This window comes from Cinclus cinclus, chromosome 6 (assembly GCF_963662255.1).
Source record: "Cinclus cinclus chromosome 6, bCinCin1.1, whole genome shotgun sequence".
Classification (NCBI taxonomy): Eukaryota; Metazoa; Chordata; class Aves; order Passeriformes; family Cinclidae; genus Cinclus; species Cinclus cinclus.
In genome coordinates, this window is record NC_085051.1 from 7884836 (window position 1) to 7897710 (window position 12875).

Here is a 12875-nt window from a genome sequence, read left to right on the forward strand (position 1 = left end):
GATGACTGGGCAAAATAAAGAAATGCAACCAAAAAGGCAATTCTGACAGACAGATTAATCAAAATGGGACAAAAAAAGAAGTCATAGCAAAATGACTTTTAACCTTTTTAACCTCACCTGTTCTTTTCATCTGTGCATTTCTGGAGCAGACAGTGCCATGTCAGTGCAAACCCAAGGTAGCAACCGATCTAAAAGTGAATTTAAACGAGTGTCATGAGGCAAAGAAAAAACCCCAAAGAACACAAAGCATACACAGTTGAACAAAAATAAAGCACTACACTGTGTCTTACTCTTCAGGAAATTAAATCCTGGATACACAAACACATCTCCAAGCTTGAAAGGCTGACAAGTGTAAGGTTACCCAAGGGTGAGGTTCTCCTCTCACTTGATGTCTCTAGTCCTGCCTCCCTCTGCAGCTTTCCCAGTATGAGATCATCAGAGCACTTCTATCCTATGCTCTGTCCAGGACCATTTTGTACAAAACCATCCAGCTCTGAAGGCTGCTGTTTGGCATTCTCACCCTGCAATTGTGACAAACTGGAGCTAGACATATGGGATGAGTTGAGGCCTACCCACCACTTTCCAGCCCCTGAAATCCTAGGAATGGTTATCAATCCAGGTGTTCCAGCACACAGAGCTGGCTCCATGTGCAGAAGGCGAACAGTGCCACAAACCCTAACAGCATTAGAATTAACGAAGAGTGCACAAGACACACAGAACTGCCTCTTTGTGTCTCAAGATTCCATGCTTTTCCCTATGGTGAGCCACAGGAGATGAGGGTGGGGGAACCTTTAGCCATAAATTTGGGAAGAAAGATTATCAAAGCTCCACACAGCAAACAAGCTCAGAAAACACAAGCTCATCTACTGAACTCTCCAGCTCGAAACAGCACCTTTAAAGCAGTTTTATGGGTCCTCCTGGTCACAGACAGAGCAGTGGAACACAGCAGACCTCAGCCTGGCCGTGCATCAGGCTTTGCCTGAAAGTTTCTGTGTGGCTGTCATTTTCTAGTGACAAGAGGATTCCAACACTGAAGCGTGTCCCCGTTTACCTCTGAGCCGATCCTGGCTCCGTGGAGTGCTCCACACTTCCTGCCCTCAGCCATCCCGGTGTGGCTGCCCTCTGCAAGCCCCTCCTGGTAGCCCTCCCCGTGGAACCTGGGAATGCAGAATCACAGCTTTGTTAACGTCCTGTCGAGCTCACACTGCACACATGTGACTCCAAGCAACAGAAATGTGCATCGCCTCCAAAGCTTAGAAATGCCACACAAAATCGATTCAGATTGCAGAATCACAGGCTCATTTCGGTTGGGAGAGACTTCCGAGATCATCCAGTCCAACCTCTGAACCATCACCACTGTCAACCAGACCAGAGCTCTGAGTGCTACATCCAGCTGTTCCTTGGACACCTCCAAAAATGGTGACTCCAGCAGCTCCCTGGGCAGCCCTTTCCAAGGCCTGGCAACCTTTTCCGTGAAAAAATTCCTCCTTATGTCCAACTTAAACCTCCTCTGGTGCAGCTTGAGGCCACTTCCTTTTGTCCTGTCACTTGTTACCAGGGAGGAAAGTCTGACCCCACACGGGGGGCTCCTGTCAGGGAGTTGTAGACAGAGGGAAGGCTCTCCCTGAGCCTTCTTTTCCCCAGGCTGAGCCCCCACATTGTTCTTCAGCCATTTCTCATGAGCTCAGTTCCCTTCTTTGGACACGCTCCAGCACCTCAAAGTCTTTCTTTCAGTGCAGGGGCCAAGGATTCAGCGCTGCCCAGCACAGGGGGACGGTCACTGCCCTGCTCCCGCTGGCCACGCTATTGCTGACACAGGCCAGGATGCCGCTGTCCTTCTTGGCACCCGGGCACACCCGGGCTCGTGTTCGGCAGCTCTCGGCCAGCACCCCCAGGCTCTTTCCCTCTGGGATGCTTCCCAGGAACTCTCCGGCTGTCCTGGAGCGCTGCAGGGTTGCGGTGACCCCAGGGCTGGAGCCGACACTTGGCCTTGCTGACCCTCACCCGGCCGGTCTCGGCCCATCAATCCAGCCTGCCGGGGTCGTTCCCATCCTGTGCTGAGAACAATTCCCTCGGCAGCCTGTTCCAGAGCTCGACCACCCTCCGGATGAAGAACCGTGCCCCGATATCCAACCCAACCCTCCCCCGACTCAGCCTCAGGCAGTTCCGCGACGCTCGGTCTCTCAGAACGCTCACGGAGGCGAATTTTCCCCGCCCTCCTCCTCGGGCTCAGCGCTCGCCCTTCTTTCCCCGACGGTGCCCTGGCAGCTCGCACAGGGAAGCACAAGCACAGGGGAGCCCCGCGGTGCCGAGGAGCCCCTCTCGGGCCGCGCCATGCTCTCTCTGTCCCCTCACCTCTGCTCCGCCATCACGATCCCATCGAACAGGTCGGCCATGGCGGCGCGGGGCACGCCGGGAGCGGACGGCGCGCGGGAGGGGGCGTGGCCTGGGAGCACGGACCACGCCCCCTCGGCGCGAGCCACGCCCACGAGCGGCCACCAGGGGGCGCCCGAGCGCCGCCACAGACCGCGCGTGAGGAAACGGTGTGCCAAAATTCCCACCCTGTGTCCTAAAAATCCTACCCGTGTCCCAAAAATCCCACCCCGCGTCCCAAACATCCCACCCCGTGTCCCAAAAATCCCACCCAGTGTCCCAAACATCCCACCCAGTGTCCCAAAAATCCCACCCCGCGTCCCAAAAATCCCACCCAGTGTCCCAAACATCCCACCTCGTGTCCCAAAAATCCCACCCCGTGTCCCAAACATCCCACCCAGTGTCCCAAAAATCCGACCCCGTGTCCCAAATCGCTGTCCGGACGCTCCCTGAGCTCTGGCAGCCTTGGTGCCCTGCGGAGCCTGGTGCAGTGCCCGACCACCCTGTGGGTGAGGAAGCTTTTCCCCATAACCATTTTCCCATAACCTTTTCCCCATATCCAGCCGGTTTGTTTTTTTTTTTTTTTTCCCTGTCAGGGAGGTGAGGCCCTGGCACAGGTTGCCCGGAGAAGCTGTGGATGCCCCATCCCTGGAAAGTGTCCAAGACCAGGCTCCATGGGGCTCTGAACAACCTGAGAAGGCGTCCTTGCCCCTGGAATGAAATGATCTTTAAGGTCCCTTCCAACCCAAACCAGTCTATGGTTCTAAAACATAAATATTTTTGGTGCAAATACCCACCTAGCAGTGTGCCATTCTAGGCTGCTCCGTTAAAATGTTTATGATTTGTTACAGATCAACACTGGTCAAAAGAAGCCACCAGATGCTTAATGAAAATGTGGCTCTGGATCACACTATCTGACAACCTGGTGTTGGAATACGTATATTTTTGCGGGGGAAAAGGGGAAATTTTATTTTATCATGTTGTTCTCTATTCATTTGCAAAGTACACTGGCAGAATAGAAAGAGTGGCCCCCAAATTTTCCACCAACAGGATTTCAGTGATTTGAGTAGAGGTAAAGTGGACACCATGACTTTTGAGTTGATTTATAGGTTTTTCACACTTCCTCCAAGTGGAAATGAAGACGCTCAGTATCTCCTTTCCTGCAGCCTCCCCACTCCTCTAACAACTCGTATTTGCACATCACAGCTTCCAGCTGAGACTTCACAAGGAGACATTTGACACCTGAGCTTTAAAAACCTTTTAGGGCTGTAAAAAGTGCTGCTGCAAATGAAAGCACCGCCATTGTCCTGCTGTCTTTGAGGGTCTCTGATGGGCAGGGGACGTGTGGGCTGAGGGCTGGTGGAGGTGTTGACATTCCCACAGAACCAAAGGTGTTTTTTCGGAGGTTTTGCACACCCGGTTCCTGACCGAGTCGGGTGTCGCAGGGCAGGGGGAAGCATTTCCCAGCCATCCTCCCACCTCAAGCCGAGATCTTGTCAGATTTTGTAAGCAAAACAGCCAAGTTTGGTCAGAGCTGGGATGGGAAAACTCCAGAGAAAACTGAAGCACTCCAGGAAGCGGTGTAGGTTAATTTAGCTCCTGGCATTCTTCCCTCTATCTGAATAAATATTGAACCAACCTCTAACCGTGCTGTTGCAGAAAAAAATCATCGTGCTGCCGGTGGAAGATGGTAATCCAAAGGTGTCAGCAAATAGGATCACGAGAGAGCTCAAGATGCTGTTCCCAAAATGAGGGAACAGTCTTTGCATCCTTGAGAAATATTCACAATATCCACTTTAGAAGCCTCACTGGTGCAATTAAACTGTACTCTCCAAACTCCATTATTTGCCATGTTTCCTGTCAAATCTGTGCAAATTTTTAGCAGAAAAGTGACTTTTTTTTTTTTTTGACAGAACTTTAAAAATTCATTTGTATTTTGGTTGGGGTTTTTTTTTGGTTTTTTTTTTTTTTTTGTTTGGTTGGTTTTTTTTTTTTTGTTTTGTTTTGTTTTGTTTTTTTTACTAAGAAAGGTCTTGAAAAGCTTTCAAAGAAAATATAGTGACTACTCAAAACTGGAAATGAAACCTCCTGAAATCTGAAAAGTTTTGGAATAAAACAACCTGAAAATCAGAACTGCTTCCCAGCACATGAGGAGTGTGACCCCTCCAGATGTGTGGCAGTGGCTCGGCACAAAAGAGAATGGGAAAACACCATGGGAGATGTTTGCTAGCCAAGAAATCTGCTGTTCTGTGACTCACAGCATTTCAAAATGGCAACATTCAGGCTCTTTTCCTGCCAGAAACTGACATTTTTTTTCAGGCAAAACCCACCGTTTTCTCCCTGGCAGCACTGGTTAGAATGGTTCCCATTTTAAAATGGGAGTAGCCTTCTACCCACAGGATTTTTTTGTCAAGAAGCTGCCCAGGGAGGGTTAAGTCACCATCTCTGGAGGTATTTAAAAGTTTTGCAGATATGGCATTTAGGGAGAGACAGAAGAGTCGAGAAGATTTCAGTGTTGAAGATGATTTTCTCTTTTATTGCAAATGTACATATTACACTACTGATAATTCACAGAAATTTAAAAATTGGCTAAAATTTCAGCTATTTAAGAATTGGCTAAAAATTGGCTACTGTTGGCTAAAATTCTGTTGATTACAAAACTTCACAAGATTTGTTACAACTAAAAAAAACCACCTTCAGAAGTATATAAATAGAATTTTTGAGCATAAATAACAGTAACAAAATAAACAGATGTATGTATTCAATAAATTAATTATAAATATTGCATTGGCAATGAAGTGCTAGGTCAGAAGAACACAGGTATTTCCAGTAGAGATTTTTTTTTTTTTGGCCAGAAATCTCTATTACAAATGAACCTTTGGAAACAAGTAGAATCCCTGAACCATCCTTTCTTTTTTTTTTTTTTTTTTTTTTCCTTTGGCTCCACCTTGGTTATTCCTTCATTGAATCTTTTCAAAGGGAGAACAGAACTTGAAGACATCAGGTGCCTTGGCCAGAGGCACTCACAATTGCTTCCTGCAAGGAGAATCCTGACCCAGTTCTGCAGCTTTTAACTCACTAAACCATCTCTCCACTGATTCCCATGGATGCTGAATCAAGCCTGGAAGTGACTTGAAAGAATTCCTGGTGGTTAAAGGTTAGACACAAAAAAACTATTTTACAACTGATTTGACCTATACATCCGTTCTCAGTGTTTTTCTCTGCTAATGACACATACATGCTTATATACAACAGAATCTTCATTTAAACATTTGTTTGAGCTGCTCATTCCCTACCTGATGAACATCAATTCTAGCCCTGGGCACTCTTCCAACTACACACTGAATTCTCACTTGTTTTGATGAGAACTCTCTGCTGGATGACTGTAATGCCACAGAGAACATAATTTAGCCTACAGAAGAAATCATTGATCAAGTTTCCCAAAGTACTTTTTAGCAGTAAGGGAAGGGAGACATTTTTCCCTTTATTCCCTTATTTTTTAAGGGAAGAAAAAGCACAATATACAACCAGATTTGTTTTCTCAGTAGGATGCTCTCAGTAGAAAGTTTTCCCTGGAAAGTTGTTAGCAGCCTCTTAAGAAGAGCATTAACTCAAGTTACAGCTAGTAGGATGTTTTCCTTCGTCTAGTTTTGGTCCAAATGTTTGAGTTTGAGGTCTCTGAAGAGAAAAAGGTTTTCTGCATTTGCTCGTATGAGCAGATACAACAGGAATAATATAGGGGAATACAGGTCAAAGTGAAGCTGCTTTAGAAAAATTACAGTTATTTTATCACCACCTATGGAGGAGTTCTGGTAAAGCTGCTAAACTTTTTGCATTTAACCCTCCTTTTCCAAACAAAACTATGGATAGGCAATTCTTTAGAGTATAGAACATCCTCTTGTCACTCATCTCTTACAGGTACAACAAGGATGAGGCTGGCTCCACACTCAAATACACAAAATGTTCCCAAATATCACTGTATACAAAAAGCTAAAACCCCTGCAGTACTCTGCAGTATTTCTGTAAAAACACGTGTGGGAGCACAGTCACTTCTGGAAGCTGGGGCTCTTCACTGGGGACAGTTTAGAGGCGATGCCAAAGGGGTCCATGCTGTCCGTCTCCAGGGGCGAGGAGAACACCTCTGGCTCAAAGGCCTGGCTGTAATCCCCATATTCACCAAAGTCTGCTGACTCCACAGGCACCGTGTTGATCATGGGCAAGAAGTGAGACAGGGGAAGGAAATCTTTCCCCTTGAACTGCTGTCTTTGTTTGGCACTGCTCAAAGACACTGATATTCCGTGTTTTTTGGATTTATATACGTTGTAGCCGTCCGGACGAATCTCCTCCTCAAAGGAACAGTCTTCAGTGGAATACCTGAGCTGAACAGCAAGGGATGGAGAGAGTTACAAATATACCCACCAGGCTGGTTGTGCTCAACCACAAAACAAACCTCGGATGGTAAAAGCTCTTGTCCCTCAGTGGGGGGTGTCCTTCTGGCTTGTCCCAATCCCTTTTCTATTCTAGTCTAGTCTAGTCTAGTCTGTTCCAGAACCCCTGAAGTTCTTTCCATGTCCATCTCATTACATAAGCTTTGAATCCTGAGATATGCTTCTCCACAGCCACCACACTTATCCTGTCCTGAGCACTAGGAAGAAGAGTCTCAGATGCCAGAGGTGATTTAGATGAACTGTCCTTAATTGCAGTCATGAGTCCTAATCCAAATATAGGACTTCTGGTCTGTTAGAGATTTACCTGTGCAAAGGTTTCAGGATCAGGTCTGGAGAAAAGTAACATGGCCAGTCAGTAAAACACTGCTAGAAGGGAATATCCACCTTTTTCCGCTGAAAATTTACTGAAATTGCCCAAGACCCTTTTACAAAGTGTCATCTTCATGTTAACATGAGAACTGTTGAATTAATACCAGCACAAGTTAGGATTTCGTACAGAAGAATGTATTTTCTTAGGTACAAATTTGTAGGATTACATTTGCAATGGCCTGTACAGATATTATATATCTGTAACATCTTAAGTTATACATATATATACATATATATATAAATAATATATTATATTTGTATATTAGACCCATATCAGCAGGTCAGACTTCTCCAGATCTTTACACCAGCACTGCATTGCTTACACCTCTGGTGCTATTTCAGGCTCAGCCACTGCAGGTGATTGAACCTGTGGTCAATAAAAGAGAATTGCTGATTATGTCTCAGTCTGCAGAGACAGAAATATCCTTACATGAATGTTCTGCCTGTCTGAACAGAGAGCATATTTAGGCCTTTCTCAGACACTCTCAGTAACATGGAGTAAAATTAAGATAATTTAAATTTATTAAGATCAAACTAAGATAATTTATCTTTAAAAAGATAATATGGTTATCTTTTAAAAGCATGTTTTAAATTAATAAAGTAATTAAAGAAAAAGGTTTTCTCCAAATAAAATGTTGCAATATTTATCCTTCCACACACACATTTTATCTCGGAAAAGTATGTGTATATAAAAAAAACTGGGGCTGGATTGTTAGCTGTCTTTATGAGTGCTCAGCCACCCTAAAAAGGATGATGAAATAAAAGAGCTTCTTGCTCAAGAAGTGCACACTACAAACAACAGATATTGATTGAATCCCCATGTCTCAGCTATACCTTTCCCTCTTCACTTCATTGGGATGGTCTCTAGTCTGTTTTTAAAGCAAGTACCAAACAGACTTTTAAAGTATTTCCAGATTATTTTTTTTTCCACAGGATTTATTTTTTTCACAGGAGGAATCACAGTCTGCCAGTATATTCATCATTACCCCTAAACTGAGTACAGCACACAGCACATTCAGAAACCAACCCCAGTCATCAGTTTTCCAGTGTCAAAACAGGCCATGTTGCAGGAGCACAGGTTCAGCCTCCAGACACCGTGTTTGCCCTTTTGTTCTCCCAGTCCTGAGCGTGGTGCTGATAAGGTAAAGATTTACCTGCAGAGCTGCCTGGCTGGGCTGTGAGCACAGAGGTGACAGCAGGTGTCCACAACACAGACATGCGACAGCACGGCTACGTGCGCCAGTGTGCTCAGAATAAAACCCCAGCCTGCATCTAATACTCTACACCAACAAATGCAGCCCCAGTCAATGTGAATGCCTTCAAAATCGTGTTACAGGAAACCCGTTTTAAAATTCTGTGATTGCTCAAGTTCAGCTGGTAGGTCCAATGGGAGCAGAATCCATGCTCTGATTTGTTTTGGATATACATTAAAGAATTAAGCTAATAATTGACCTACCATATCATCTGAACCTGTGCACCTCATCTCAGCATTGACTGATCTGAGCCCAGAAAAGCAAGGAAATTCAGAAATTCAAATTCTTTGTTCCACATTCTTAATTCTATCTGCATTCACAAACATCAGTGTTGCTGTTATTAAAGATGCTGGGAATTTTGAGAATGGGCCAAGTCCTTTCCTGACAAACCAGCAGAAATGTTGCTGTAGTAATCAGAAAAGAATCAGGCTGTATCTTTGCTGTGGCATCATGAGAAGCCATCACTCTGTGAAACTCGGGCTTCTGTACAGATTAAATCTGCCAAATTCTAGAATGAACAACGTATTCACATGCCTTACAAATGAGTTTATGTCAATGACTAGTTGCTAATTCTAGTGAAAAAGCTAATCCAGTGGCATCAGAGGGACACTTAACTCCCCAGTCCCTCAGAGTCCCACAGGTGTGCTATAACAGCAGGGCAGAAGTGAGGCAGTGGAGAAGCATCCTTTCCCCCTCAAAATAATTTTTCTGATTGCAACTTCCTAAGAGATGGTAACCCCATGTTCCTGGGAGTTGTATGCCTGGCAGCCAGCTGGCTGCAACTCTTCTCCATAGGAGCAAGCCCTTTTAAATTTTTTTTTCCCAGACTATCCGACCTGAACAGCGAGGAATTATTCATATTCTACAGCAGAGCTTAATCTATTTTTCAGCAGAATCACAGTCTCCCACTGATGAGAATTTTAAACCTAAATGCAATTTTGCCCCGGGCTGTGCTTACGGTATATTTTGGCAGGGCACACGCAAAACATCATTTACTTTCTAAATGACGTTTCCTTTCTGCTTTCTAACAATCCCCACAGCCTTTCGGGCAGCGAAGGTGACGAGAACGGCAGGTCCCAGGGAGAGCAGGCGGGGGAGGCGGCGGAGGGAGGGCGGAAAAGCTTTGTTACCCCGTTATTGAAACACGCCGCCGTTCCGGAGTGGAGAACCCCCGGGCACAGCAGCGCGGGCGCTCACCTGCCCGTGCAGCCGCCCCGCCTCGTCCATGCACAGGTACCGGGAGCTCTGCACGCCCTTGATGGCCACGGTGCGCACGGCCACGGCGCGGATCTCCAGCAGACCTGCGGGCAGAGAGACAGGGGACAGCAGTGTCACCCCCGGCCCTGCCCCGTCCCCATCCCCGTCCCCATCCCCATCCCCGCCGCCGCCGCTCACTCTGCGCGCTCTGGCTCCCGGCCGCGTCCACCCTGCCGTCGGCGCCGATGCGCAGGAAGCAGCTGAAGAGCCCGTGCTTGCTGGCGGTGTAGAGGTGCCGCAGCCGGATGGGCTCTCCCCAGCCGTAGTTGAGGTGCGGGCCGGCGTCGGGCAGCGGCAGCGGCAGCGCGGAGGCGGCGGCAGCCGCCAGACCGAGCAGCGCCAGCGCGGCGGGGCGCAGCCCCATCCCGGCACGGCACCTCGGGGCTGTAGCTGTAGCGCGGCCGCAGCCGCCCCCCGGCCTTTTATAGCTCGCCGTTATCAGCTCCATCGATCCGGCCGCATCCGATATAGAGTCCATTTCATAGCCGCATCGGTCACTCCCCCCGAAAATACTGCGCGGGTGACACCCTAAAGTCGCTTCCTTCGCATCCGCATCTCCGAGCTCTCCGCTCCTGCGAGGCTCCGGCCGCGGTCCCGGGGCATTCACTGCGCCTTCCCGCAGTCCCGACGCGGCGCCGGGACGGGGACCGGGGGTGGGCGTGTGTGTACCCAGCCCACCCAGTGGCAGGAGGCTGCCCCGCTCCCCGCCGCGGCTCAGCCCCTGCCTTCGCCCTCGCCCGTCCTGTATTTCATTTCCCTTTCCAGAAATCAAAGAGCTGCTGCCTAAACCTGGGCTCGACTCTCCGGTATCCGGTAGGGGCCGAGCGCTGGGGGAGCGGGACGGTCTCTGCCGGTTCAGGGCAGCCGGCGGGGCACACGGCGCCGGTACGGCCCGGTCCGGCCCTGCAGAGCCCGGTCCGGCCAGGTACCGGCGGCTGCGGGCGGCCCGGCACGGCTCCGGGCCGGTGCCCGCCCGGCCATCCCCGGCCGTGTCACTAGATGGAGCCTGGCCCCTGGGATGCGGCTGCCTCGCCTCGGGGGAGCCGCTCCGGGGGGGGCTCTCCGGCTCCTGTTCGTCCCCACTTCTTACAAAGAGACTGGGGACGGGGAAATCATGGGTGAAGTAAAACGGCGTCGCCCGATTTAAGCTTCGGATATAATAGAAATTTTCTTCTGGTAGGCACATGGACTTTTTCCACGTGGGCTCCTCCCAGGGAGCTCGCTTAGCGAGTGCCCCTGGGAAGAAAACACACATATTCTGGGGTTTTCCAAAGTATTTGGATCTCAGAGATATTTAAAGGTACTGCCGCCGAATTTTTTGCTGTACATCCGAAGTGATCATTGAAGGAATTTTCTCAGATTTCAAATAAGAAAACCGGTAATTTCATAAAAAAGAAGAAAAAAATTTCCCCCGCCAGACATTAAGTGACAATTAAGTAAGACATAACCAGTTTTTAAATTTTTCTACTTGTTTACTTTCATCCTTTTGTCTCGACACTTGCATCTCCCTCCTGTAAACAATCCCGCAAAAACCTTTTCTTCACGAGTAATCTTAGCGCAGTGAGGACAAGCACATAGTCAAGGCCACACAAAAATACAGAGGCTTGAAGGATGATGTCTTGCACTTATTATCATGTGCAGCTTCTGGTGTGTTTAACTGGAATTAACAACATCGATCAGTCTGAGTTTGGATGATCAGGGTCTTGCATAACAAACTCATCGAGGGATTGAATCTCATCAATCACCTCACAAGCAGCTACTGCTTTTGATTAGCTTTGGCATTTTTTGGTGGTCAGCTTGAAACATCCGGAAAAGACCCTAGTTTTTCCCTGCGTGGTTGCTGAATAGTTAATAAGGATTAAGACCACTTTTCATGCCGGTGTCTCCTGCTGCATCCTCCAAATCATGCGGAGAATGATGTACCTTTCCTACCAATTCTGGTCTTTCTTACATCATGGAAGTTCACAATATTGTAAGCCCAGTAAATAATACTAAGGCATGCGAGTCCCTAATTCTTTTTTTCCTCTGCAATGTTATTACATGGCTGCTACAAAGGCAGTTCCTGCCCCGCAACCCGGGGCCCCACAGCAGTTGTGCATGTAACTCATCCTGGCATTCTTCAAGGTACTGAGCACCACCACACACGCAGAGGTTATGGTCTGAAATTAATCTGAAAGGCTTCTTTAGCTCAATTTTTCTGTGCATCTCAGTGGATAGAAGCTATTTTATGACCACTACTTCTGCTATACTCTAGTGGGAACAATAATTATGATTGTAAGTTTTATTTTATTCATCAAGAAGTTCCAGCTTCTTTCAAGCAGTAAGGAATTGATGCTTGAAACTTGTTCATTCATCTCCGTGAGGATCAAAAACTGAGGCAGAAAGGACAAATCATTTGCACTAAATGATATTTCAAATCACTGAAAAAGCTGGCTATAAAGGACAATTTCCCAACAATTGATGGAGAGCCTTTAATATTTTTTTTCATTGTGTCTGTTGCTGATGTTACATGGGCTGATGTTTAAGGGTTTGTGTCTAATCAAATTAAAACAAATATTAAGCACTTGAATAATTTTTTTGAATGGCCTCTCTTGTTAGGGGAAGGTTTCAACCTAATAATTTGTTTAAGTTCCCTGTAGTCCATGACAGAGGAAAGTGCCTGCAAACACTTAATTGGACTGAATAGTACCAATCCCATCACAAAACAGGTCCTGAAGAGATATGAGTTAAAAATACCATGGAAGTATTCATTTCTTTATTGCCTCTGTAAAGAAAAAAAAAGCCTAGATGATTAACTCACATTCAGGGCCTTATTTTTAGCTAGAGATAAATGAGCTAATAAATGTCACTGAACTAATGAATGTCACTGAATTCAAAATACAAGAGTTGCAACACATGATTTTAATTTCAGTTCCTGTCTGTGTCACTGAACTTTATCATTTATTGGCATCTTTTATCAAAGTTCAATAGAAAGACACATGCCTTTGCATACTCCTACAAATGCATTTGCAGGTAAAAAAAGAAAATGTTAGCAGAACAAATGTATTGTAGGGGAAATCCCACCATTGCTTCCAGTGCTGGACCTGCTTCCTGCAATAAGGAAACCAGGTAGTGTCAGATTTTTTGCTTTTATGAGGACAGGAAAAACAACCAAAAACCTGGGAGGAAAGTCTTC

General features: G+C 46.9%; 2 protein-coding genes across 3 annotated transcripts in view; both read right to left on the reverse strand.

Moving 5' to 3' along the window:
• The window catches only part of LTO1 (LTO1 maturation factor of ABCE1), a 15770-nt gene extending 13365 nt beyond the window's left edge, over nt 1–2405 (reverse strand). Inside the window, exons 1-3 of one of the 2 annotated variants that reach the window (XM_062495941.1) lie at nt 2356–2398; nt 1052–1157; nt 118–188 (exon numbers count right to left, since the gene is read on the reverse strand). In XM_062495941.1, the coding sequence (XP_062351925.1) occupies nt 118–188; nt 1052–1157; nt 2356–2396 (218 nt within the window). In that variant the 5' untranslated portion in view covers nt 2397–2398. Of the gene's footprint in view, nt 1–117; nt 189–1051; nt 1158–2355 lie in introns of both variants that reach the window. The other variant, XM_062495942.1, reaches the window with a different exon arrangement.
• Nucleotides 2406–6419: 4014 nt separating this feature from the next.
• On the reverse strand, nt 6420–10178 carry FGF19 (fibroblast growth factor 19). Its single transcript, XM_062495747.1, has 3 exons — nt 9839–10178; nt 9641–9744; nt 6420–6752 (listed from the first exon to the last, which is right to left on the reverse strand). Exons 1-3 carry the CDS (start codon nt 10176–10178, stop codon nt 6420–6422), a joined length of 777 nt encoding a protein of 258 aa, XP_062351731.1.
• Nucleotides 10179–12875: the final 2697 nt, after the last annotated feature.